The 27,410-nt window shown below is 36.6% G+C and overlaps 2 protein-coding genes across 2 annotated transcripts; one reads left to right on the top strand and one right to left on the bottom strand.

Moving 5' to 3' along the window:
• Nucleotides 1–863: 863 nt before the first annotated feature.
• On the bottom strand, nucleotides 864–5,768 carry gnat1 (guanine nucleotide binding protein (G protein), alpha transducing activity polypeptide 1). The gene is made up of 9 exons (XM_046847207.1): nucleotides 5,538–5,768; nucleotides 4,320–4,362; nucleotides 4,094–4,235; nucleotides 3,789–3,946; nucleotides 3,058–3,186; nucleotides 2,687–2,816; nucleotides 2,397–2,550; nucleotides 1,885–2,089; nucleotides 864–1,511 (listed from the first exon to the last, which is right to left on the bottom strand). The coding sequence occupies exons 1-8, from the start codon at nucleotides 5,641–5,643 to the stop codon at nucleotides 1,899–1,901; spliced, it is 1,053 nt and encodes a 350-aa protein (XP_046703163.1). The 5' UTR covers nucleotides 5,644–5,768; the 3' UTR covers nucleotides 864–1,511; nucleotides 1,885–1,898.
• A 2,838-nt stretch (nucleotides 5,769–8,606) lies between these two features.
• Nucleotides 8,607–27,194, top strand: mst1ra (macrophage stimulating 1 receptor a). Its single transcript, XM_046855457.1, is given in 22 exon segments — nucleotides 8,607–9,025; nucleotides 12,032–13,309; nucleotides 15,333–15,503; nucleotides 15,586–15,645; nucleotides 15,648–15,710; nucleotides 16,531–16,701; nucleotides 17,657–17,817; nucleotides 17,904–18,039; nucleotides 18,231–18,367; nucleotides 18,455–18,631; nucleotides 19,634–19,727; nucleotides 19,811–20,020; nucleotides 20,140–20,286; nucleotides 20,506–20,659; nucleotides 21,011–21,088; nucleotides 21,392–21,598; nucleotides 21,783–21,863; nucleotides 22,785–22,966; nucleotides 24,216–24,325; nucleotides 25,707–25,872; nucleotides 26,009–26,145; nucleotides 26,476–27,194. Coding segments are annotated over 21 exon segments (4,086 nt in total). The 5' UTR covers nucleotides 8,607–9,025; nucleotides 12,032–12,112; the 3' UTR covers nucleotides 26,723–27,194.
• Nucleotides 27,195–27,410: the final 216 nt, after the last annotated feature.

Below are 27,410 nucleotides of genomic sequence, written 5' to 3' on the forward strand. Positions count from 1 at the left end.
TCTTTTTAAATTGATATAAGTAGATATTTGTGGCAATCTGTTCTAACATTTCTGTACATTTTAATAGGAACACTTAGGAAATACCGGTCAAACGTTTTGTTGTTCACATCAAACATCAAATTGAAGAGCAATGCTCGTGTTTATGACTTTAGCTATGGGGGGTGTTGCCAAATGGGCTGGTTTGATTTATAAGAATAAGATTGGTACAAAAAAATTGAAAACATCCTTGTGTTCAGGGTCTGCAGGTTTTGTTGTTGAGAGAATTCTATCTGCTACCAACATCCATATTACGTTTAAGATTGTGTTTTTTTTTATTAAAATTTTTGATGTGAACAATCACTAATTTGATTGTTAATTATGTTTATGATTATTATTATTATTTAAAACCACATGATGGGCTTCGTAAATGAGCAGGTGTACAGATGCATGTATAATTGATCATTTAAACGAAGTCAAGTTTAGTCTTTTTTGTGTTGACCAGGATTGAATTACCTTTAAATAATCTTATTTTAATAAGGATTTAAGCACTGAACCCTGAACCTCAACAATGATAAGACTATAATAAATATATATTTATTGTCTTCCAGAGCCTGGTTCCTCTTGAAGTTCCTTCTTATATCATCTCAGGGAGGTTTGTTTTTCTCAGCGTGGTCACCACTGGCTTGCTCATTAGGAATAAAACTTCGAGACTAATTTATGAATATAAAATATATTATTCTTAATATATATATTCTTAATATATTTCTGTAAAGGTACATGTGGCAAAAATCCTTTATTAAAAGCACTATCCGAATAAAATTGTAATTATTAAATGCGACTAGATGTGTGCAAAATAACACTCGAAGAAAAATTATATTGCAAGATTTGTGTCTACTGAAGCTTTATTGTTCGTCCATACATCCTTATGCTCTCCTCCATATTGTCTCCATATTTCTTTTTATTCCAAAGCCAAAGCCGTGAAGTCCATCCGAACATCTCACCTCAATCTACACTGAAATATGATTCAACTGTTCTTCAAGAGCGAAGCGTCATTAGAACAAATACATTTTTATCTGTAACTCATCTTTTTGATGCCTTCAAGTACATAATCAAAAATTGGGAAATATGTATGACCTACTCTGCTTGCAATGCAACATAAGTAGCTAAGTTTTCCATGTAATTACTTTTTCTGAAGTGCATATGCAGGTGTTTTGAGAAGATACCATGCACCAAAATAAGAGACTATGATAAAGTACACCGCATGAACCGATAACAGCTGAATCTTTAAAAAAGAGCGTTTCTGCCTCATTGAGTGCAGCTTATAAAATTCTGCTATAATTATTATTCCTTTGCTGTAAGACACTATTGGGACCATGTGACTGTGCAGCATCTTTCTATGTTATTCTTTTGGAATGAGAAAAGACATTAGCAGCAATAAAGTATTTATCACTTCCTCTCTAGATTCTAGTTTCTTTGACATGTATAATGCCTTGTCATCTTGGAGAAAGAGAAAATACAGGCGCTCTCCATGCCTAGGAAAAAAGAAGATATTTAGACTTGTAGAGTTTCTAGAGCACGTATAACTAAATCATCATCTAAATGATCAAATATTATCTGAGCAACACAACAAAGAATTTATTTCTAGCAGGATATGAAATAATATACAAGATGAATAAATAATTGAATATTTTTAAGTCATGTTTCATGGCTCATGTCTAAAAAAATGATTTTTACATTTGCAATGTTTAAAAAAAAAATGGGAGGAGTCATTTTCTTTGTGACATCATAAGCAAAATGATATTTTATAATTTATATCAAAGCATTAACAATTTTATTGTGTGTCCTTTCCTTTTGCCCTGTATCCTCATTGTTATATTTTTATTATATTATATTATTATCTATTACCTTTTCTCAGGAGTTTAAAAGAGTCCACAGTCCTTGAGGTTTTCTTTGATGATAATGTCTGTCACGGCATCGAACACAAACTTCACGTTCTCTGTGTCTGTGGCACAAGTCATGTGCGAGTAGATTTCTTTGATATCTCGCCGCATATTCAGGTCCAAGAACTGCAGCTTTATGTAGTTACCAGCGTCTTCATATGTGTTTGGTCCTAAAACAAACAAAAAAAGAGAAATACAATAGGTGATTGAGTTTAAAGCCTATTAATAAATTAAGTAATAATTAAAAGATGCTACATTATGAGAGAAGCAATGGCAATTGTGTTGAAATGACTTTAATTGTCTTGTCAAATAGTTCTCCATTTTGTTGTGCAACTGTTATAACTGTTTCCAATACAACTTAATGATGCTTGTTGTAAACACTGAATCCTGTACTGTACGTGAAGGTTCTGAAAGCAGGGTTAAAAGATGCATCATTCTAAAAGGGTTGGGTTGAGAAATGCCGTTTTCTGAAATTACCATCATATTCAGGGAAGCACATGCTTAAATGGGCCTTCTTGATCTTCTCAAGGAAGACATCTTTCTTGTTTAGGAAGAGTACAATGGAAGTTGTGGCGAAGTAGCGGTGGTTGCAGATACTGTTGAACAAGTGCAGACTCTCGTGCATTCGGTTCTACAAATGACAAATGAAGAGAGTGGAATGATTTTCCCCAAGCACCATTATTGTACTAGGTTTCAGCTGAAGGTTAAACACATCAAAATAGCATTTGAATGAAGCATATTTAGCATGTCAGGACACAAGATCTTACCACTTCATCATCCTCCACCAGTACCATGTCATAAGCACTCAGAGCAGCGATGAAGATAATGCAGGTGACACCCTCAAAGCAGTGGATCCATTTCTTTCGCTCCGAGCGCTGACCTCCTACATCAAACATCCTACACATAATGGGAATATGATGTGATTCTTCTGCAGATGCTCCAGTCAGTGACGTCCTCTCAATTCCATAGTCTTTTTAAGGTATTCACCTATGTCCCATGCTATCATTGCTAATATTGTGCAAAAACATTATGCTAACAAGACCATGCTAACAACTTCTCACTATCTTTTTTTTTTTTTTTTTATAGCTAGCATGGTTAGAAGCAAATGTGATACTTTGATTATTTAGTTAGCTTGTACCTGAAGTTGAGGTCCTTGAAGGAAAACTGAGTCTCAATGATACCAGTTGTCTTAACTCGAGATCTTAGTACATCCTGCTCAGTGGGGACATAGCCAGGCTGGATCAACCTTTCCAAATCATTTAAATAGCTAAAAGACAGAGAAGGGTTTTATTGGTTTCATATCATTTATAACTATAATTTCTGAAGATGTTTGGAAACTATTACTGCCATTTAATTAACTATTTGACCAAACGTTTGCAGATAACTGAACATCACACCTAAATTTTGGCATTCCTTAAACTCTTCCCAAAAGACTGAAAGAAAACAACTGGAACTGGTACTAAGGGCCCAAACATGTTCCAGCATGACAATCCCCCTGTTTGCAATCAAGCTCCATGACGACGTAGTTAACAAAGGTTGGAGCAGAAGAGCTCACCAAATGCCTTTGTGATACAGTGGAATCCTGACTGTTCGCCAAGCCTCCTCACCTGACATTAGTGTCTAACCTCACTACTGCTCCTCTGGCTAAATTAGCATTCTTCAATATCTAGTGAAAGGCCTTTCCAGAAGAGTGTAGGTTATTATAAAAGCAAACAGTGGGAAATAATTATTGAATGAGATATTCAAAGATCATATTTGGATCTGAAGATTGGGTGTCCACAAACCTTTGGCCATGTAGTAAATGGTTGGGTCACTGTAAGATGTTTTACATTTATTTTTTTATAAGTTAGACATGACTTTGGAACATACTATCCAGCTGAGTCGTTAAGCTGGTATTCCGAGGCTCTGTCAAAGCATGCTTGGATGCCAGTGTCTTTCCACAACTGCAGAATAATATCTGACATCTCCTTGGGCATGGTGCCCTCTTCAATAGTGTCAGCTAAGTGCATCAGCTTCCTGGCATTGTCCTGTAAAATAACATACATACACACATAGCTGGTAATGAAGCAGACAATAGTATGGATAGTCAACATTCTACGTACTCTATGTATAATCAATATTTATGTGTAATGCAATCATAATGAGGAAAAATTGCAGACACCTCCAGCCAATACCTGCTGGGCAGCATCTCCATAGCTGATGTTGAGTGTGTTCATAGCCTTTACAATAGCCATGATTGATTGCAAAGTGTTGCTGTAGATGATAGTAATGAACTCCAGGCACTCTTCCAGGGAGTAACCATCTTTGTGGATAATTCTGTAGTGGAAACAGGTACACTTAGATGAAAAAATGTTTCATAGTTCATATGGAAATGTTTACTCATATTTACTAAACACGTACTTCATCTGTTTGACAATTGTGCTCTTCCCTGACTCACCAGCACCTGTAAAAAGCAAAAGCAATGAAGGTATTTGTGATTGAATGCATTTAGTGAAAGGTTCACTGAAACACATGAATTTGACCCCAGTTTTATGTAATGTATCGGCGTTAGAGAGTTAGAGAGAAAATGAGAGAAAGAAAGAGAAGCACAAATGATAAATGTGAAATATTGGAGTACAAAATACAATATATAGTGTATATAAAACAAAAATATTGTGAAAAGGGTCTTGATTCCGAAACAGTCATTGATAATGAGATATGATTATTAATCAATTCAATAAATACTTCAAAACTAGATTAGTTAAATCACCAGTTTTGAACTGGCATCTACAATTGAACTAAATGCAGCTGTGCAGAAGGTAGCATTGTTGATTTTGGGCTACAGTTTGTTTAAACACTGCAAGTCAAGGCCTGGAATGTCTGATGTACACAAAACAAGGTCATTTGTCCAAATATAAAGAATGACCCCAAAACACCACATATAATATTCATGTTTTAGTGTATTACATGTTAAAGGGCGACTATATTGTTTTTGTTCTGAAGCTTGAATTTATGGTTGAATTTGCTGGTTGATTTGATTAAGTACCCCATAGTCAGTGATAATTTATTAATAAACCTGCAAATAATTAGGTTTGATCATTCTGTTAAATGAACTAGGAAGAGAGCAGGGCTTTTTCATTTATTATTGCTTTTATGATATCAAAAGATAACTGACACTACATTTGGATTTTTTCCATTTTGGAAACGTCCCTCTCCTTCCCTCTCATCTATATCTCCACAGGACTAGAATAAGAGGCTTGAGGATCATTCATTTAGTACTAAGCCTCTCAAAGCTGATGTGTACAAGAGCTCATAGCAAACTTATCCCTGACCCAGATCCAACACAAAGTCAAACTCAATGTTCTGGAAAAAGAAATTAATACAATTTAATAAACAGGGCAAATATTTGTCTTGAGTCATTTCTTTTTAAGATTATTTCTTCAATAAAGCCTGCCTAAACAAGAAGATACAACCTCACTGTTAACAATAACAAGTGAAAACTTCAGGATAGTTTATGTAATGTTGTCATATCATACAACAGGTCTGTATGTTAAATAATTATGTCTATCAATTTACTGCCATCAGCGTGTTCATAAGTTGCTGTTCTATACCCATACATATAGGCTCAGTGATCTTTACCTAGTAACAGTAGTTTGACAGTCCTGGCATCCTTGTCAGCATCTTCCTTTAGCTTCTTCTCTAGCTCACGGGAATGCTTTTCCTCAGCGCTTGCCCCAGCCCCCATGTTCACTATAAAGTTAGTGTGAATGTAGAACTACTAAGTTGCCCACCAAGTGTGGTCAACTATGCAGTTCTCACCTACACTGGCTCCCTCTCTGTGCTGAGTTGACCAGTTGTTTCGAGTCTTAGAGGGATTTTGGATTTTGGAGATGTGGTTGACCACCTGGGGCTGGATGACCAATGAGGAACAAGGACAGAGACACAGTGGGTGGGGGATTGGTAACAGGTCACCTGAGATTTAGGTAGAATATGGTGTGTCAGCAAAAGGTGCTAATCTGAATACTATCTTGTCAGGCACATTGAGGCAGATTGAGGATAGGCACAGAGTAACTGTATGCCTATACATACTGCAAACTGTAGAGTATATATATATGTAGAATATATATATATATATATATATATATATATATATATATATATATATATATATATATATATTATATTATATATATATATATATATTATATATATATATTTATTATTTTCTTTTTTTCATTTTTATCATTTACATTTACCATTACCCAATATTAGCATTATCAAAATTAAATAAAGGGGTATTATAAAGGTCTGCTATACCATTAAAGTTGCAAACAAGTGCATCAGAAACAGATTATCAGAAACTTTAACAAATAATAAAATTATTTATAATGCAATTAATTTTTCATTTAAAAGACTGACCTAAATCACAAAATAATGTGATTGCGTTCGTGTGTGTGTGTGTGTGTGTGTGTCTGAGAGGGTGGATATTTGAAGAATGAGACAGCAGATAAGTTCATTGATTTTACAGTAATGTTCAGCCACTCCCACATACACATTTGAACTACTCTCTGCAGATATATGTTTTACATTTATTATCGTTCATATCCTTGAAAGGAACTAACTAACTGGTTTAATTGACTCGATCTGTGACAATGAAAACCTCCAAACTTATCTGATAAACCAAATCTGCACTTTACTTGTTAAATGATCTTGTTTATGGACTTTTCCTTTCCTTCAATGACTAAAACTCCTGTCAGAATCTGCATTAATTCAACTTGTCAATGATCTTGTACTCGTACTGTCTATATTGTCTCACATTGTCTGTATTGTCATGTATTGTCTGTTTTTGCCTTGTCTGTTTTGTCTTGTATAGTCCAAGCTGAATGTATAGTGTTTTTTATGTCTGTACTTTGAGAGTCACTAACAGCTGAAAGCAAAATCCTTGTGTGTGTCAACTATTTTTATACTTTTATATTTTTCCTTCATTTGCACTATGTTGTAAGCAAAAGCTTCACAATTCTTGAAATGGTTTTCCAAATTCTACATGTACTGCACTGTATATCCCTAAGTTGCAGTTTCTGATTTTGTGACAATTAAATTTTCACATTTCCAATTGCATAGGGCCTACTGGCATATCAAGATGTTGATTAGACAGCATGGTTATTGCACAGGTGTGCCGTAGTCTGGCCACAATTAAAGGCCACTCTAAAATGCGCAGTTTTATCACAGCACAATGCCACAGATTTCACAAGTTTTGAGGGAGCGTGCAGTAGGTATGCTGACTGCGGGAATATCCACCAGAGCTGTTGCCCGTGAATTAAATTTCTCCACCATAAGCGGTCTCCAAAGGCGTTTCAGAAAATTTGGCAGTACATGCAAATGGCCTCACAACCGCAGACCACGTGTACCACACCAGCCCAGGACCTCCACATTGATAACCAAAGAATTTCTGCTCAAACTCTCAGAAACCATCTCAGGGAAGCTTATCTGCATGCTCGTCGTCCTCATCAGGGTCTCGACCTGACTGCAGTTCTTCGTTGTAACCGACTTGAGTGGGCAAATACTCATTCGATGGCATCTGGCACTTTGGAGAAGTGTTGCGTGAGGCAAATGATGGTCACACCAGATACTGACTGGTTTTCGGACCCCCCAGACCCCCAATACAGTAAAATTACACAATTTAGATAGGCTTTTTATTGTGGCCAGCGTAGAGCACACCTGTGCAATAATCATGTTGTCTAATCAGCATCTTGATATGCCACACCTGTGAGGTGAATGGATTATCTCGGCAAAGGAGAAGTAATAATTTTGTTCAGTATGTGTGTTTGCACTCTGGCTTGCTCTGGGTTCCAAGAATTAAGAGCTAGTACCAGCAGGTGGAGACCCTCGTCCATCTGTCTTCTACTCTAGGCATTTTTATAACAGATGTGTTTCAGGCTCATTTGTCTCCGAAGAGAAAAAGCCCAATGCATCAACAAACATAAATGCATACTGTTAAGGAATCAGTGTTTATATGTATAAATATATACTTACAGGCATCATATAATATCATGATTCCTGATTCACATATGTGTATTAGGATTGTGCCCTGCAATAAACTGGTGTTCCTTTTAGTTATCACACACTCACTGGTCACATTGATAAGAAAACCTATTCACCTGGACATTCCTGCAGTTAGTCATTTTAGACAGACAGAAGAAAATGTCTGGACTTATTTGAGCTGTGTTAAAGATTCAATCTTTTTTTCACCTTTAATTCTGTGATCCTCTGCCCACCGTAGCCATCAAGAAGTCCACAGTTTTTGCGCACAGAACTGCAGAATCTTTTTAATCTACAGACTGTTGTGTGTGGAAATTTAAAGAGATCAACAATGTAGGAAAAAACTCAAACAGGCCTGTCTGCTCCAACAACCTCTGTAACATCATTGCATTATTTTTTTGTCTCCTTTATATTAATATTTCAGTTTGAACATTAACTAAAGCCTCGGACTTGTTTCTGCCTGCTTTTCTACATTGTCTTTTTGCATAATTAGCTGATTAAACGACTGTATGAATGAACAGGTCTTTTAAATAGGCTCTTTCTTTTAAAGTGGCTGGTGTGTGTGCGTGCGTGCGTGCGTGTGTGCGTGGGGGGACACCTAACACACACACGCAACTCCCTTTCTGTCTCTTTTTCCACTTTTCCAAACCACATTCCATTCATGCTTCTGGGAGGAAGTTTATTGCACTGAAAGCAGCAGCCGGGGGGCATCCTGTAGACAATAAATCTGGGAATTTTTGTTTTCTTGCAGAATAAACTGCAGTATGGGACATGTTTTAAATCTCACTGTCGCGCTCACACAGGGAATAGTGACTGGATCTGAAGATTATGCAATCTCGGTATTACTTCCTTATGAAGCTCGGGCAAGGCGTGGACTAGTCAAATGAGTGTTTTCGAAAAACGAGGACAGCTGAACAATCTCGTACAGATCAGATTGTCCCAAATAGAGATTTTTTTGTTCTTAACGTTACCGGGCGAGAAACAGGCTGATATTACATTTTATATGGGCTATTACTGAAACTCGTACATCCAAGACCAAGTCCATACGTACAGATTTTGTCTCACGGGTTCTCCTAGGTGCTCTTCAGGTAAGTTACTCAGCTTTCAAACTATTTATCTATTCACACTCTTTTTTTAACTATGTATATACAATTTTCCCCGTGTTTAACCCTAACACTACAAATTAAATCCACCGCAGGGGAATCCTACACTTGCCCTTTTTTTTTACTTTAAGAATAGGTATACAGTCTGAGTTACCAATCTGAGTCGACTCACCGAATCGCATACTGTATATTAGCATTTTTTTCCCCTCGCAAAAATTATTCTCTTTTTTTTGTGTGTTTCTTTTACTGTAGTTAAATGTTTTCACCTTTTTATAACACCTGAACTATTTATCAGTGCAATTCATTCATCTTTACTTTGACGTCGCGGTGTCGTTTGGTTTTGTAGCCAATTCAATCAACAAACACGATTAATGTTTGTTTTTCGTCAGTATCTGTCTGTCTATCTGAAAATATGAGATGTGAGTTGTTTCTCCGTCATTATTAATGAGGAGGGAAAACGTGCAAACTTTGTGCAGTTCGAGATTAAACAGGAGTCGAGATTAATGAGTCAGAATTAAATGGGAGTCGATTTGTAGTCGATTTGACTCGTTTGGGAGTCGACTTGAATCGGTAGGAATTCCAATCAACACTGTATGTAGGTTACAGGTAGGCCACATCCACATTCGGGGGGCAATAACCGGTATAGGCTGGTTACTCAAAATCTACCAAATCTACAATTTCATCATATATCATTCATCTTACTGTGAAAAATACGTTTTCAATATTTTTTAATGCTATACATCTACGGATGACAGGTTACAATTACACCAAAATGACACGTGTATACATTCCTGCCAATTGGTAAATCATAATACATTCTTATGACTTTATATTCTACTTATTACACGTATGCAGTGCTAAAGTAAGTCAGAAAAATCATAAGAATACAAGAAAAAAATAACCCTCCTCAATTTGTATATACTTCATATTGTCCTTAGACAGTAGTTTATTTACTTTATATTGTCCTACTAAAAAAGTAGTAAATTACAGTATGCAGTGTACCATATGGAAAAATTGGCGTGTAAATTTAAAAGCATAAAAAAACTTATTTTTATTTAAAAAATTTTTGCCGTTCCTGTACGTAGAAGAACATTTTAAACGAATTAATACATATTTCGTTTTTATATTCTTCTTTCCGTCCTTACACCAGTAGAAAAATGTAAATGAACCATTTAGAAAAATGTTTGTCATTTTTATAAAACGTTTTCCAATTGTCTTTCTATCAATTATTATGATAGATATTAAAACAGTACCCTGTTTGATAATAGTAAGTCAGCATAACAACATCAGCAAGAAAAGAACATGTTTTCTAGATGGGTTGAATAAAAGCATTTTAAAATCGAAAATCAAAAAGACTTCTAATAATACAGTAAATCATTGCTAAAATAATAAAATAGAAACATGTACTTGTAATTGCAGGTAATAAGGAGGAAAATACTGTATAATATGATGTCAGAAAACAAATTAGACACAATGAAACAATACATACTGTATAATGGTAAGAAACATGAGACTTAACAAAAACAGCTAATATGTAAGAGAGCACCCAATACATCTACTCTTTAAATGAAAAACAAAAACAGATTCATGCATGATCAGACCTATGGAATGTGGAGCATTGCAGATATATTGCGTTAAATGCTTATATTGGATTACACTGATAAGGCTCTTTTCCCTCTATCCAAGTCTGCCAAATTTCCATTGAGCAATATTTTTTACTTTATCCCAGACTGCTTCTTAAGGTGTCCTCGTCAGGCTTAATGTGGAAAATGCATCTAGAACAGAGGTATCCTAACATTTTCCATTGAAGGGCTGAAGATTAAATTGCATTATACAATACAGCAATATATTACACTTAAAGCTGCCATGGTTCCCCTCATTTAAGATTTCATAACAGATAACAAATCAGTGTCGTAACCAGCTAATGCTTAATTAATCCATATTAAATACTGTTATTATATCTAGTTTAGACAGTGTTAGTGGTCTAAATCAACTTAGGCTAGAAAAAAATCTTTTCAAACAAAGAAATACTGGAGATGTTTTCTGGCCGCCAGAGCAGTTTTGACCAAATTCCATCTGTACATAACTGTGTCTGTATGATTCCTAAAGAGATTATGACATTTCTTAAAGAAAAAACAGTCACTGCTGAACCGGATTTTAATTTGTTATCCAAAAAAATATTATTTATGTTTAGTTGCAAGTCTCACTTTAATGATCAACAAATACTATAGATTGTGTTATGACTATAATTGTGTTCCTTTCAGTTATTGTTAATTTGTGCTTGATTAAAGATTCTTTCAATTATTATTGTTTATTATTATTATTATTATTATTATTATTATTATTATTATTATTATTAGTTAGATTATATTTAATGATAAAAATATATAAAGTTATTTGTCCTTTATTTAAAGGTTAGTAATCGCAATGTAATTTTATTATTATAAAATAGTGTTTTTTTTTAAATAAACAATGAAAACGTTTTTTATTTCTCTGCGAATTATCTTTGAAAACAGAGAAATAAACAATATAAGACCTTGTTATAATCAGAATATTGTAGCTCATTCTGAAAAAGGCAGATAAGATTTCTCCAAAATGGGAAATGCTAAAAGGCATATTCACAAATATGTTGTTGTAAGGTGTAAATATGCGTTGCCATCATTCACTTTACGGCTGCTGATTTCCTTTAAAAAATTACATTTGCTCAATTTCCTATGACATAAAAAGCCTTAACAATTAGCTCTAAGCCTTAATAAGCCTTAATAACTAGCTCTCGAGGATTGTTCATATTTATAAATATCACAAAATATTACAAATATCAAATGTAGTACACTGGACAAATAAACAAATTGTTTGCATTTTTGTGATGTAAATGTGTGTAGAAAAAAAAATGTATGCATATATTTGATATTTGATCTCAAAAAAGCATTATTCCTTGAGCTTGACTTGTAATTTCCTTCCCTTGACTTTGTCATCCTATTTTATTTATAGATCCCTGGTGATGATCAAGATAATTTGAGGAACAGTGACTGTTGTTTCCTTAGGCTGCACAAAGGGACAGCAGACACAGAGATGCTATTTGGGGCTTGGACATTCTTAGCATGTGTCTGGCTACAGATTCATGTGACCACGAATGCTGAAACCTGTCCTGTAGACGAAAGAAAGGCTGTTGATTTTACCGTTTCATATTCGTCACGTTATTTCGAAACGTCAAAACCCATCCAGAACATAGCAGTGTACCAAGAATTCTCCGAGGTATATATAGCCTCACAGAATGTGATCGAGGCTCTGGACAACAGTCTCAAGAAGATCTGGGAGTTACGCACCGGCCCTGTTGGCAATCCCGAGTGTCAGACCTGCCATTGTGGTATTGGGGATGATCCGAACGCGTCATTGAACACAGATAATCAAGTTCTACTTTTGGACTCGAAACCTTTTTTGCTGTTCCTGTACATTTGCGGGAGCAACCAGTATGGGAGCTGTGCCTTTGTTGAACTTGAAAAAAGTGCCAAACCATCTACAGCCATATGCCTTTTCAATAAAAAAGAGAACTCAGACACACTTTGTCCTGATTGCATTGCTAGTCCTCTAGGCACGAAAGTCAGCATTGTAGAAGAAGGCCAGACGTCTTTCTTCTTTGTGGCTGCCACCATCAACAGCACGATTGCAGGAGATTATGGCAGACGTTCTATCTCAATGCGACGTCTGCTTGCAACAGAAGATGGATTCCATGCCGACGTCAAGGGCCTGACAGTACTTCCTATGTTCCAGGATTCCTATCCTATCGACTACATTTATACCTTCACCACTCAGCACTATACCTATTTTTTGTCTGTCCAGAGGGAGAACCCCTACGCCAAAAACTCTGATTTGCAGACTCATCTGGGGCAGCTGCCAAATAGGGATAGCGAGGCGTGGATGTATCGCGAAGTCAACTTAGAGTGCCACTTCAGGCCTAAACGGAAGCGGAGGAGTACTGAGAACATTGTGTACAATGCAGCGCAAGCAGCTCATTTCAGCATAGCAGAGAAGGACCTGGCCAATGAACTAGGCATGACGGATGAGAACGAGAATGGCGTCTTGTACATCGTATTTGCTATTACCGATAAAAATGGAAATCCTACTAGAAAGTCTGCTCTTTGCGCATTTCCCATAGTGAATGTCAACACATTAATCACACAAGGTATGGATGCATGCTGCAGCAGTAGATCTGGACAACTTTCCCGGGGTTTGGATCACTTCCAGCCGAGTACTAGCTGTCCTCATGAGGTAAACAGATTTCTATATAGGTTGTCATTTTGTTAGGTAGTGCCGGACCTTAGTCAATCATTCATTTTTTTAAATTAAAGTAATATTGCCTGTGGCATAAATTGAGGAGATTGAATTGTGGCTAGAACCAGGAAGTGACTCATTTATATTGTTTATAAAAACGTAATGTACATACTGATTGCATAACAATGCCAAACCTTCACCCACTTGTGGATACAAGTTGGAAACTTTTAATCTTTAAAAATCTTAAATATAAAACGAATGCAGTCACGTTCTTTTAGAGCATTGTTCACACACACAGACAGCAAACACGGGTTTGAATTATAAATGTACTGGCAAACCTGTTAGTATTTGAGTGTGTGTGTGTCAAGAGCAGTGTATCTGCTGTGACTGATAACAATAGCTTTCTGTAATCTGGAGGTCATGAAGTCCAACACACAGAAACCAAATATAATAATGAGCGGTTGAAAAAAGTGCACAGATAGAGGGTTTATTTTCTTTTTGAAACGGATGGAATTTATTTGAAAAGAAGAGTTTTGTTAACTCAACATCGATTCGATGGGTGGTTTAATTAACCAGTACTAAAACCATTACAACATGGTATAATGGTAGTAAGGTTAAGTTTTTTACTTCTACATGTTTTCCCACGTTCATCTTTCATTAAAGTTTGATACAGAAATTGTTTATACGGTTTGGTCACAATAGTCTGGTCATTTATTTTATGTTATTTAATTGTATTTATTTTATTTGTATGTCTGTGTTCATGTGCAAGCTATATGTATAGTGCCAATGTAGTATCATAAAGATGAAAAAGACAAAGAAACTGATGAAAAACACAAACAAATTTTGTATTCATTAATTACAATTAAGTCATTAGTAAGATTTTATTTGTAATTTACATTGGCCATTGTAATTACATTATAGATACCTTATATATAAGCTGTCAATAATATTAATAATCAAGTAATAAAATAATAGACATATGCGATAAAAAAATTATTTGCTACAGCCCTACTCAAGATTTTATTGATATATATATATATATATATATATATATATATATATATATATATATATATATATATATATATATCAACTAAAGTTTTCCCAAGGTACTGAAATCGGGTTGCTTTTTTAAATTAGATTTATTCATAAGATGACTTGTATTAGGTTATAATATTGTATTGGTTATGCAATTCTCTATGGCATTAAAAAAAATGTGCATACTGAAAATCTAACACGTCATATATTGTGTTATCAATACCTGTTGTGCGTATTTAACACGTTATTGTGTCCAGCTGCTGTTGTTTAACAAGTAGGCAGAACAGCTTGTTTTCTGCTCAGTAAGCAGTTCTAGTGACAGTGTGCACTTCCTGTGACTGCTACTGCAAACACACTGGGTCAGGACACAAAGCTGCTTTTCCGTCTTTTTAACATCAGGAAAGAAAGCATCAGCATTTAATTAGATACAATCATTTAATTAGATTTGTATTTCCAAAGCCAAGTTCACAGCAAGGTATAGTAATGCCACAAGTCAATAGTGCATAGGCATGGATGTTTTTTAACGAAATTCTGCATATACTGCAACATCTACAATAAATGACATTTGTCATTGGTTAGACACACTCTGTCCCCACCTTACTAGGTTTATGACTCCAGTGTTGAAAAGTGGCCAGCTGGCATCCAAAGACTTCCTGATATGTAGTTGCTTCTTCCTGTTTAAGTGGCCACTATCCAGGCTTGAATGTGGAATGTATCCATTACAAAACATTGCAAACTCTGTTCACTGGCATGTAAAATGTCTCATCCTTATTTGTCTTAATCTCAGCAAATTGTAGTTAGGCCGTTTCTTATTTCAATGAATGAATTTGTGAAGAAATGCCATTTTGCGAGGTCGTGCAAGTATTGTTTATGCACTGAGGATAAGTCTAAGGTGACAAAATAATCCTTAATATGTTCTGAATAAGTATTAAAACAGTTTTTTTTTATTTTGTTTGTTATGTGTTTCCTTGTTCCCCATCAGGGAGAGAGCAGACAGCAATGTGAAGCCATGCCCACCATGGTGGCAACTCCTCACTCTAGAACAGACTTCTTCAGTGGGCAGATGACAGAATTACTCACATCCATTTTGATTACCACTATTGGTTCTGACACTATAGCGCACATTGGGACTGATCGCGGTAGACTGCTGCAGGTGATCACCTTATAATTGCCCAAAATGAACCGTCTTCTGATTGAATGAATTTGTGGTTAAGTGTGTTCATTTTTTTACACAGGTCATTCTAACTAAGTCAAACCCTATCGTGTTTGCCAACTACTCTCTTGTTGAAGAGGAAGAAAAGTGTCCCGAATTGCTGCTGTGCAGTCTAATGAGTCTTTGCTCTTCGCGGTTGGAAACAAGGTACCGTTTCTCTGTTTTGATCTCTCTCCCTATCCTTCAGGTAGAACCAAATAATACTAAGGTCATGCTGTGTTTCACTCTCTTTGTCTCTTTATCTCTTTCTCACTCTGTTTTGCATACTCATTCTTGTGGATGCTGACCGATTTGTAAGTAATTTGACTAACTTGCATTCAAGTATCAGAGCGAAATGACTAAGCTTTAAATATTTACAAATAAATATTCGCAATATCTATGTGACTAACTATATCTGTAAAGGTCAGGATGCCATATTATCTAGTCTGCTTTATCCGTAAGCCTCTCTTAAATGTCTTTCTGTTGTCCTGTTTAGAGGGGAACTTTATTAATCCCTGAGGCACAATTTGCCACAATGCAAGAGGAATAAGGAGACTTAACGAACAGTGCGCACCAAAATCTCAATATATCCCTTTATGAAAGGATTTAAAAGGTTGATATAAACCAGGATACACTAAGCCTAACTGTACAAAACATATTACAACTTTTCAGGTTATAAACTGTAACAATGAGCAGTTGTGGTCATATAGTAAGCAGTACATGTAAAGTGGCAGTGTCTGCGCAGTGGCCACATATATAAGTTTGTTGTGCGTTGTAGTAATTGGGAAATCACTAGACATGTTCAGTGGACCTTCAGACAAGAATTATATTGCATTTTTTTTCACTAAAATGCCAGTCTAGTGGAAAAGCAGTTTCCCCGGTTTCTATCCTTAGTCCTCTATGAATTTTTGCTTGTTATGTGGTGTCTTTTGTACAGGATGAAAGTAAGTATTTGTACCATTGTCTTTGTGTCTGTTTGTGTGTATAGATGGTGACTGTGTCTCCTAAAGGACCAGGCTGCAAACATCTGTTAACTTGTACAGAGTGTATGCAGGCCCCTCGCTTTATGGACTGTGGATGGTGTGATGGAAGGTGTTTAAGATTTTCTGAGTGCCAGGGCCAGTGGACTGACAACACTTGTCCTCCAGTTATCACCGAGGTGATTGCCAATTCTATGAAAATACTTTGTTTTATGTTTTGCAAGATGGAATGATGTGAGTTTGTTCTTAAGCAGTTCAAAATCATCAGTAATAAATTGGATAGACCTTCTGATGTTGCAGGAATAACTAATGACTGTTGTCTTAAATTTAACAACTGTTTGGTAAATTCAACATCTGTTTGGATTTGGGAAAACATGTAGGAGGCTTGTCAAAACAACTAGGTTGTTGATTTAGACATGTTCATATAACATATTCAGTTCTCTTTCAGGAGCATGTTACACACTCATATAAATTATCCTGAATGTTCATTTATTACTGAATAAATCATACATAAAGAATTGTGGTGTTAATACATTGTACATTGGTAACTATGGTATTATTGAGATTAAATGAAGGACCAGTTTAATACACACTAATGTGTGTATTATAGTCCCATTGCCTGGAAACAAAATCACTTGGAATCATACTCATTGGTTAGGAGGGAATTATGCTTTTTTTGGGTAGTGGCCACCTTCTTATTGAGAGAAGGAAAAATTTTTCTCATTGAGTGTGAGGGAATCATGATGTCACTGGGGGAAGGGAATTATGTTCTCAGCGAGTGGAAGGGAATCAAGTTTTGACTTGGTGGTAGAGAATCCTGCTTTTATTGAGAGGGAGGGAACCATTTTGTCATTACATTGCAAAGAATCATGCTTTTGTCAGGCGAGATTGAATCATCATTTGGATATGTCTGCATGGTTCCTGTATACCAGGGCCAAATATTATATATATAATATAAAATGGTACAAGAAAAGTTTAAAGTTTAAATTTTAAAGTTAAATCTATTGATTTCTTTATTCAGAGGATGGCACAGTAATGGTCATTTAACTTTTGTTTGTTTTTTTATTATTATCTTTTGTTTAGGGATTAATTCTGAAATCTGTTATTCAGTGTTTTTCCAAAATCTTTGTTTAGGTTTTTCCAAACACTGCACCACCTGATGGTGAAACAGAGATTACACTGTGTGGCTGGGATTTACAATCTCCCATGAAGCCTGCCATCACTGCATCTACTCACCAAGTCAGTGTGGGACAGACCAGCTGCTCCATAATACCAAGCAAAAGTAAAAGCACAGAGTGAGTAGTGCACACACCTTAACATATACATATACATACAGTACACGCACACAACAACAAACTCATATCCTGTTTACTTTTTTCAGGCTTGTATGCCAGATGCTTGCTCAGTCTCCCGATGTGACGCAAGCCGCAGAGATTACCGTTAATGTGAATGAGGAGAGAACAGCGCGTGGTTTCTCCATTTCTGGACAAGCACGCTTGCAAGGTTTCAGCTTTGTGGTAAGAAAAGGTTATTTTTTAATCCCTTTCGACCCAAATCAGACAAAAAAATGCAACAGAATCTAAACAAATGTAGCTGTATTGATATTCACTGTGTTGTGTTTGATTTGGCTGTGAGCCTGTACAAAGTCTGCAGTAATGACCCTGATGTAATTTAAAAAAAGTATTTTTTTTATTCTTCTTCTATTTAGAAACCAGTTCTCATGGATATCAGTCCCAACTTCGGGCCCAAGATTGGAGGCACAAGGATTACACTGTCAGGGAAACACCTGGATGCTGGACAGACAAGAACAGTTCGAATAGGAGATAAGAACTGCCCTGTTGAAAGGTTTTCAGCAATATATTATGTTTCTGATTATGCAATATACTTTATCCTTGGCCTTCTGTCATGAACTGAAGCATTTTTTTTTAATAGCACTTCTAACAATGGGACCTGGTCCTCTGTAGTCTGCATGTCCGAGGGGGTGGATAATCTGACAGAGGTGAATGTGACACTTCTAATTGACAAATCAGTTATATCTGAATCTAAACAATTCAGCTACAGAGAGAATCCTACAGTGAAAGAGCTGAAGCCTAACTGCAGCTTTAGCAGGTGAGTCCCAGGATTACATTGGGTATGTATGTATGTATGTATGTATTTATGTATGTATGTATGTATGTATGTGTGTATGTGTGTATGTATGTATGTATGTATGTATATTTTTATATATAAGATGTCATACTAATACTACTTATAATCTACACATTAAGAACTTTTTATACTGTGTATTTGCATGTACTTTATGTAAATTCAAGCCTAGGAAAAAGGATGCACAGTATTATTTTTTTTTAAGACATAGGTTTACTTAAAATTAATGCAAATTAAAACAGATTAATACACTCATGACAAGATGGGGTGAAAACAAGACTGAAAAAGAAACCGAAACAAACTTAAGCAAACTAAAGTGCTTGTTGCCATGGATCCACAACAAAGGCATAACATTGGTAATATGAACTTACAAAAACAATTTTCACTCATATAGGTGATATGGGAAAAAGTATGTGGCCACCTCCTTCTCACAGCTGTATATGGCTTTAAAATCTCATTTTGGATTTAGTCGCACCTTGTTGTTCTAATGACCCCCATTATTCTCCACTATAGTTTGAAGGATGGCTTTGGGGTGCTCACTCAAATACAAGATCATTAGTGTCAGGCTTTGTTGTCAGATGAGTAGTCCTAGCTTGCATTTAACATCCAGATTTATCTCATATGTGTTCAGTGGGCTTGAGGTCAGGGTCCACAGGCAATTCGAGTTTTTCCTCTCACCTTTGTGTCATAAACCTTGCATTGTTCACAGAGCATTGTTATGCTGGAATGTGTTTTGGCACTTTGGGGTATGGTGTGGGAATTTGTAATGCTACAGCGTTTTCTACAAGTCATTCTACACAACTGTGTGCTTCCAACATTGTGCCAACATTTTGGTAAAGAACAGACTTTGATTTGATGGTCAGATATCCACACACATTTGCCTGAATAGTGTATCAAGTAGACCTCTTAAATGCAGCGAATTCTAGGTCCTAAAATATGCTTTGGTTTGGCTGACTTTGTATACAGAGGTTCCAGAATCATCATACTGGGGGAAAATCTGGACACCGTGTCCCAGACTACAATTCATTACAATCCCAAGAACTCGAATCCTGTCCAAAGTGTAAGCATTTTAAGACATTGGCTGTTTTTTACATAACTTATTTGTACTGTGCCACCAATATGAACTCAGCTGAAATTCCTCAGGTGTGCGGGGGTTCTGTGAGTCCAACGCAGATGGAATGTGTGACACCAGCATGTGAGGATTCAGATGGTGTCCTCTCAGTGGACATGGATGGAGCTAAAAATATTATCTCATTGCCTTTTCAATGCTACCCCAATGGCAAGCCAATTCCCTTTGAACATGATGACCACATGCTTCTGCTCGAACCAGGAATGGACAGAGTCTCACTTCATGTGTGTCTGCATTTAAAACTATCTTCTTTTTAAGAATGTTTATCAAATTAGGCAAATGATATGTTCATTATTTGTTAAAAGTGCTTATTACTGAATGTGATTGTTGTTTTCGACCTCAGCATGAGAGACTGAGCTTGGTGAGCCATTGCATGGACATCATCATGACTATAAATGGTGTGAACTGCAACGCTCAGGTCCGGGAAAATGAAATCTTCTGCAGAATCCCTAAAAGTGTTGTGATCCCCAAAGAGGGGGCACCAGTCATGGTGAGAGAACCAACCATTTTGAAATCATTATTTTTGAGTATTACGAGATATCGTGTTGGTAAGGTAAAAGGTCAAGTAAGTAGAAACTGAATTTGCATCAACTTCTCCATTCTGTATAGAACATAAAGATTTGTTCTTGTTCATATTTATTAAGTTGAATTTAACCTAGAGCAAAAGACAAATATTTCATTTTAAAATAGTTCTTCTCAAACATTATAGGTGTCACTGAACGGGGAGATATTTGATGTTGGCCGAGTGGCATATTCCCAAGACATCCTCCCTGTTGCCATTGTGTTAGGGATTTTTGCAGCAATAGCAGTAGGGGCTGCTTTAGCATTCGCAGTAATGACCCATCTGCGCAAAAGGAAAAAAGGTAAGGCTTTATATTTGGTAACTGCTAAAGATTTTAGGTTCATTCTAAGGATCTGCAGGATACTTGTTACTTACAGCATTAGATAAAGGACTCTGCTACCTATTGTTATGAACCTATGTTCTAAATCCAGTTGTTAAAAATGTAATTTTAAGTAAAACGCTATTTAAATATAGATGTGATGCCACATACGCATTAAAGGCTAATCGCTGACATAACATACTGTATCATTTAAACGAAATCAGCCAGCTGGATTGATTGTTATTTAAGTTAGGTGAAAAAGTTTGCCTGGCAGGAATTAAAATAATAGGCATATACAAATAAATGATGTTAATATTAGCAATCATTTTACAGTTGTTGAGGCAGAGCTACGCTTGTCGATGTTTTCCACCCGCAATGGGGAAGTGTCACCTATGGGAGACTACAGACGAGGTAAAGTAGATGCTATTATAATGGTCACTCAAATCTCCTTACTAGATTTTACTTCATAGTAAATAGTGAATTCATAGTAAAATGAACATGATTCTGACACACTAGTAAAAAGCTTTTAAACCATTAGAGAGTATGTTAGGATCACAGGCATGAGTAAGGTTGCAGAAAATTGTCAAACATTTGATTGAAAACAAATAAAAAAAAACAAATTAAACACTACATTACATTTTGATTAAACATACACAGCACTACAATTATCCCTGTGTAAAGTCTACAGCCATAACCAATTTTTCTATAAATTAGATTTGTCCATTAATAACTCTCGTGGATCGGGCATGGCATTCTCCGGATTGATGTACGCCAGTGGTGTAGATCCTGCCGCTCTTCCTCTTGTGTCACCACAGACCATTTGCTTGTCGGCCTTGCGGCCTGAACTGCTGGAGGAGGTAAAGGATGTGCTGATTCCTCCTGAGCAGCTCAGTACCCAGCGGGACGACATTATTGGCAAAGGTACATGTCAGCATATCTGTATTTAACATTTTAATGCTTATCGCTCTAGATTATCTAGTTGTATTGAGTTGTCATTCTCTCTCATTCACGTTTTAATTCTGTCATTATCTTTCATTCACTGTCATATAAACCCCACTTTCATCTGACATCCCCTTCCATCTCGTTATGTCTCCGATCTCTGCAGGTCATTTTGGAACAGTTTATCACGGCTACCTTAAAGACTGTGAGAATCATGAAATTCACTGTGCAGTGAAGTCATTAAACAGTGAGTGAATTCAGATTATTAATATTATTATATTATATTTATAATATTAGATTAACAAATACGTGTCTAATATTTCTTGAAGAAAGTTTTCAATATTAACAATGTACTCAATTATGTAACAATGATAATGTACAATTTAAAATAAATTAATCAATTATTGTTTTTTATAATAAACTACAGTGGAATCCGCTTATCTCGCCCTCGGTTACCTCGACAACCCTATTAAGTCGACGTTTTTGAAGTGGAACCGCCAAATTCTCGCTTTTTCTAAGCATTTTTTATCGGTTATGTCGATGTGTTCGTAGTGTTAGTAGGGGCCCGGTGCGGCTTTGGGAAGAAAAGAGCAGCCGTTGCGAGAGTGCGGGTGGGAAGACACGTACCGGGATACGCATGAGCGATAACAACGACCGCCATGAACCAACATATACCAACAATAACGGACAGTGAGAGTGTGGAAGTTTAAATAGGAGCTGGTGATGATGCTAAACGAGCACCATATGTGCGCGATTGAAGCCGAGAGCTTCAGAGAAAGCGGCCGAGAAAGCACCTGACACACTGAAGGGGGCCGAAGGGGGCGTGGCAGGTGGATTCCTGACAGATAAACGTACTGTATGTATTTTTATAGCATGCCTTCATCCAACAAATCGCGGCAATGCTGTTGTGTAAAAAAAACCTTCAAAAACACGTGCATGCACATTCTCATTTATTAACGCACATCATGTACATAAAGAAATTTCAAGCACGTTAATATATTGCCGCCATTTTGATTTTCGTTTATCTCGATCATCGGTTACCTCGATGCTTTTTGGCGACCCCCTAGGACATCGACATAAACGGGTTCCACTGTATTACAAATTAATTATATTTGTAGAGTTTAACTGAAAGCGATTATAGTTTGATATGAAGGCTGTGTATTTACAGGAATTACAGATGTGGAAGAGGTGGAGCTCTTCTTAAAAGAGGGCATCCTGATGAAAGCCTTTCACCACCCTCATGTGCTGTCACTGCTGGGAATCCTGTTACCTGCTGAAGGCCTTCCTCTTGTGGTTCTGCCATACATGAAACATGGAGATCTCCGGCACTTTATCCGCTCTAAAGAAAGGGTAAGGATGGCTAGATGTTGTTGTTGTATTTTCCATAATTGACTTCTTCAGCTCATCTGTAATACTAGAATACAAATGAACAGCAATCACAGGCACTTATAGCTTGAAGCAACTATTCAAATGACTGATTTTTAAACCTGTGAAACTTTTTTTTAGCTCCTGATACATGACCTCCATCTCTTATTGGACATTCCTGCCTTCATTCAAATATATATAAGGATTTGTGTTATGTGTATTGAATTGATGTGTGTTTCTTCCACGATTTTATATACAGTTAAGGCTTAAGTATTCCAAATTTAGAATTGACATGAATATTATAAATCCACATATTTTATTTGACCATGCATTTCTAATGCCGGGTAACTTAAGTCGTCTTCTTTGTTAACAGCCGTAACACAATTCTAGTGGGTCACAATTTTAGCATTGATACACCAAGTTGACTGACCAATTGTCAAAACCAAGGGTTCATCTTTAGTCCACCTCTTGCTGAAAAGCTAGTGCCTTTTATACATAGGCAAAGACTCCACAAGTTATTTTCCTATTGAGAAAATTGAAAATGACTGAAGATACCACTAGCATCTTTATAAAATGTATGTTGGAAAGACCAGTAGGTTCAACTGTTCTCTAAAACAACAGCAAAGAAAATCTGTTGTATTCATCATCATGACCAGAGAGGCTGTTGTGCAATAAAGCCCCTATTCTGAGGCCAGCATTAAAAGTCAGAATGAAGATTGCATCTTTATTTCGGGGGAGTGTTTTTTGACCAGGTGGAAAAAAAGGAGGAAAAAGTCTGAGGCTTGTAATCTGTAGAACACCATTTCAACTGTGAAGCATGGGGGTGGCAGAGTCATGTTTTGTTGTAAATGGGAGATGGCATCTTGCATAAAACATAGGTGGACTGTACTGAAGACGCATGTCTGGGCAAATAGGAGTTACACCAGGTCTGTCATGGAAAATTGAGGAAAACATCCAAAGTGTTAGAGCATCTCCAAAACTGCAGCTCTCACGGGCTGTTCCCAGTCTGCAGTGATCAGTATCTATCAAAATGGTCCAAGGAAGGAACTGGTGACAGGGTCGTGGGCAGCCAATTATAACTGTATTGCTATAAAGCCAAAGAGGTGACCAGACTTAAATAGACACTCATTGCTATGTAGAAAAATGGAACATAGGAGGTTTTGCTTTACTGGTTGATACTGGAAATATAGCCACATAACTTTCATGTTTTTTTTTTTCTTTTTCTTTTTTTCAGAATCCTACTGTAAAGGACCTGATTGGTTTTGGGCTTCAGGTTGCTAAGGGAATGGAATATTTAGCACAAAAGAAGTTTGTGCACAGAGACCTGGCAGCACGCAACTGCATGTGAGTGATTATTCAGGTTCACAGTGTGGTAACCGGAAGGATTGTTTGTTAAGGAGTTACTGGTATAAATGAGGTGATGTTCTGGCTGCTCTTAGTAGTGTCATATATATTTATTTGCAATGATATAAATACTCATTATCTATAGAAAACCAAAAGGTTTAAATACCAGGCATATGTGAATACCGTAATTTCCGGACTATTAAGCGCACCCAAATATAAGCCGCACCCACTGAATTTGACAAAGATTTTTATTTTGAACATAAATAAGCCGCACCTGTATATGTCTACACTAAAACTAATGAACTTTACACAGACTTTAACGAAAGACAGTGTCTGTTACACAGCTTGTATTTAAACAGTAACCTACCAAGAAAGTCATTGTTCACTGTCTTCCTCCTTCCTTTCACAACAATTTCTCTTTTGGCTTTGTCGTGCGTTTAAAAATCACCATCGGTGAATCTTTTCTCTCGATGCCGTGCAGCTCAGAACACAGGTGCGTTTTTTCATGCCCGGTTGTTTTCAGCGTGACGAATGATTCGCATTTCCTGTTGCCAGTCCGAGTGAGCGGCAGGTCAAATGTCAGAGGCACCTCATCCATATTTATGATGTGGTGCGGCCCGATTCAGTGGGAGCGCATCTGATTTAATATAAAGTATTTCATTGGTTCACCTGAACCCGGTCGGCAATTTCATTGGTCTAATGTTATGGGGCTCAGTTTTTTGGCTTGAAGCTTGGTCAACTGGGAAAAACCAAGGAAAAATCCATAAATTAGCCGCTTCGTTGTTTAAGCCACAGGGTTCAAAGCGTGGGAAAAAGTAGCGGCTCATAGTCCGGAAAATACGGTATACTGTAAGGTAATGTTTTCAACCTTTACCTGCCTTTATACTGGCTTCTTTAATCCTTTATTCATTTAAATGCTTTCCCAGGCACTGTGTATAGTTGAGGATTTATGACCCAGATGATGAAGTGCCTTTTCTAAAGCTTCTATTTTCATTATTTTCCAATTCGGGAAGTGTTTGGGGAACAGTCGTTGATAAGCACGCAGAAAAAATGAACACAGCAAATAGCAGCAGCCAAATATTTATATGCAGTATAATATTAAAAAATTATTACTTTTTTTTCCAATGCAATGTATCATCTGCATAGAAAGTGATGGAACTGTGTAGTTTGATGGATAGTTATTAAATCAGATGACCGCAGAGTTTGGAGTTTGGTGCAAAAAAGAAAACAGTAAATTGTTAATCTAGTTGTATTTTTCTCCGAGGAAGATGAAGAAAAGCACTGACATGTTCAGCCTAGACTGAAATTAAATCACAGAGTAGCACCAGCAAAGCAGGATATTGCACTGCATATTTGAAGTCTTGTGCAATTGTGGTTCCAGGCTGGATGAAACATTTACCGTCAAGGTGGCTGACTTTGGCATGGCACGGGACATCTTAGATAAAGAGTATTACAGTATTCAAGACCACAAACGAGCCAAGCTACCTATCAAATGGATGGCCATCGAGAGTTTACAGACTCAAAAATTTACCACCAAATCTGATGTGGTAAGTTATTGTAAATGTTTTTTGCAATTGTTAGCAATATACTGGTGCTTTTATTTCTTTATAGTGATCATGTTATTCTAAAACAATATTATCTTAGCTCGTAACTCTGACACATTGTCTCTGGTCTGTTTTCTAGTGGTCATTTGGTGTACTAATGTGGGAGATGCTGACCAGAGGAGCGAGTCCATATCCTGATGTTGACCCTTATGATATAACATCGTATCTGTTACAGGGACGGCGACTAGCACAGCCTCAGTACTGCCTCGACTCTCTGTAAGAGAACGTGGAAATCTGCTATGATCATAGAATAAAAATATAACTGTTGAATGTTGCTTATATGGACTATTAATCATTTTCATAGGTCAAAATATTTGCATGGACTGCCATTTATTATAATTGAGAGATGTTTGTTTTCTTCATTTGTTACTTTTTATAGTTACATTAATAAAGAAAACTTTTTAGTCAGAAGTTCAGTTCATAGCAGGATTAAAAATCAGTTGTTGTGAGCACTCATTGCCATGTGTCTGTGCATAACTCAAGGGTGTTGACATAAAGGGGGGTTTACTGACTATGTGTAAAGTGTGATTTCTTGAATCCCTACAGGTGGTGTATCCTATTGCAGTGCTGGAACCCTGAGCCTGATTTCAGGCCAACCTTCTCTACGCTGGTGAAAAGTTTGCAAGAGATTCACTCTATGCTGGAAGGAGAACACTATGTTAACCTGCAGGTGACTTACGTGAACCTGGAGCAAGGGCGTCCCTACCCCTCTATTGCTTGGGCTTCCCCATCACTACCCGAGAGCCACAGCACCGAAACACTGGACCGGCTGGAGAATAGTGGAGAAACTTAATCTTCAGCCATCATCACTGAGAGGTTTATTTAAAGACAATTGCTGAATGTATAAAATGAAATGTCATTTGGACAGAGTTTGGAGCACCAAAGTGTGTCAGTTTACAGTATGCTATTGTGCCAATAGTGTTAAATAACATTCGTCATGTTGGGTGAAATGCCACAGTCTCTTTAGTGGGTGTGGCCAAGGTTTATAGAACTTGTCACTACGAGTTCTAACTGATCATTAGACTTTTATGGTGCCTTGCTCATAGACATGATGGGCAAAATGTGGCAATAGTTGTAAGCAAATTATGAGTTTGTACGTACAGAAGAGGTTCAAGAGGAAAAAAAAACACAAATACAGGAATTAGAATAACAATACTTAGGGAGCTAATCATTTTCTTATGTAAGTCTGATTTTTTTTTTTTGTTCTTGTTGAATTTTCAAGATTTTGATCTTTTTAATTTGCTGTTAGTTTCTGACTGCAACTTCCAAACAACTTCCACTTTTGTAAGATGATAAACTCCACTATAGCAGGTTATAGTAACAATGTGTGCGTGAGCCGTCCCACTGATTATGAAACTGGAATATGGTACCAAATGTGTTCTCGGCTTTACTCTAGTCAGTGTGGACTAGATGTTTACTGTATTCAGAATATAGCTGTAATCTTGTTTTGCACTGAACAGTTAGTAATTTTATATATATAT

This window comes from Silurus meridionalis, chromosome 1 (assembly GCF_014805685.1).
Source record: "Silurus meridionalis isolate SWU-2019-XX chromosome 1, ASM1480568v1, whole genome shotgun sequence".
In the NCBI taxonomy this organism is placed as follows: Eukaryota; Metazoa; Chordata; class Actinopteri; order Siluriformes; family Siluridae; genus Silurus; species Silurus meridionalis.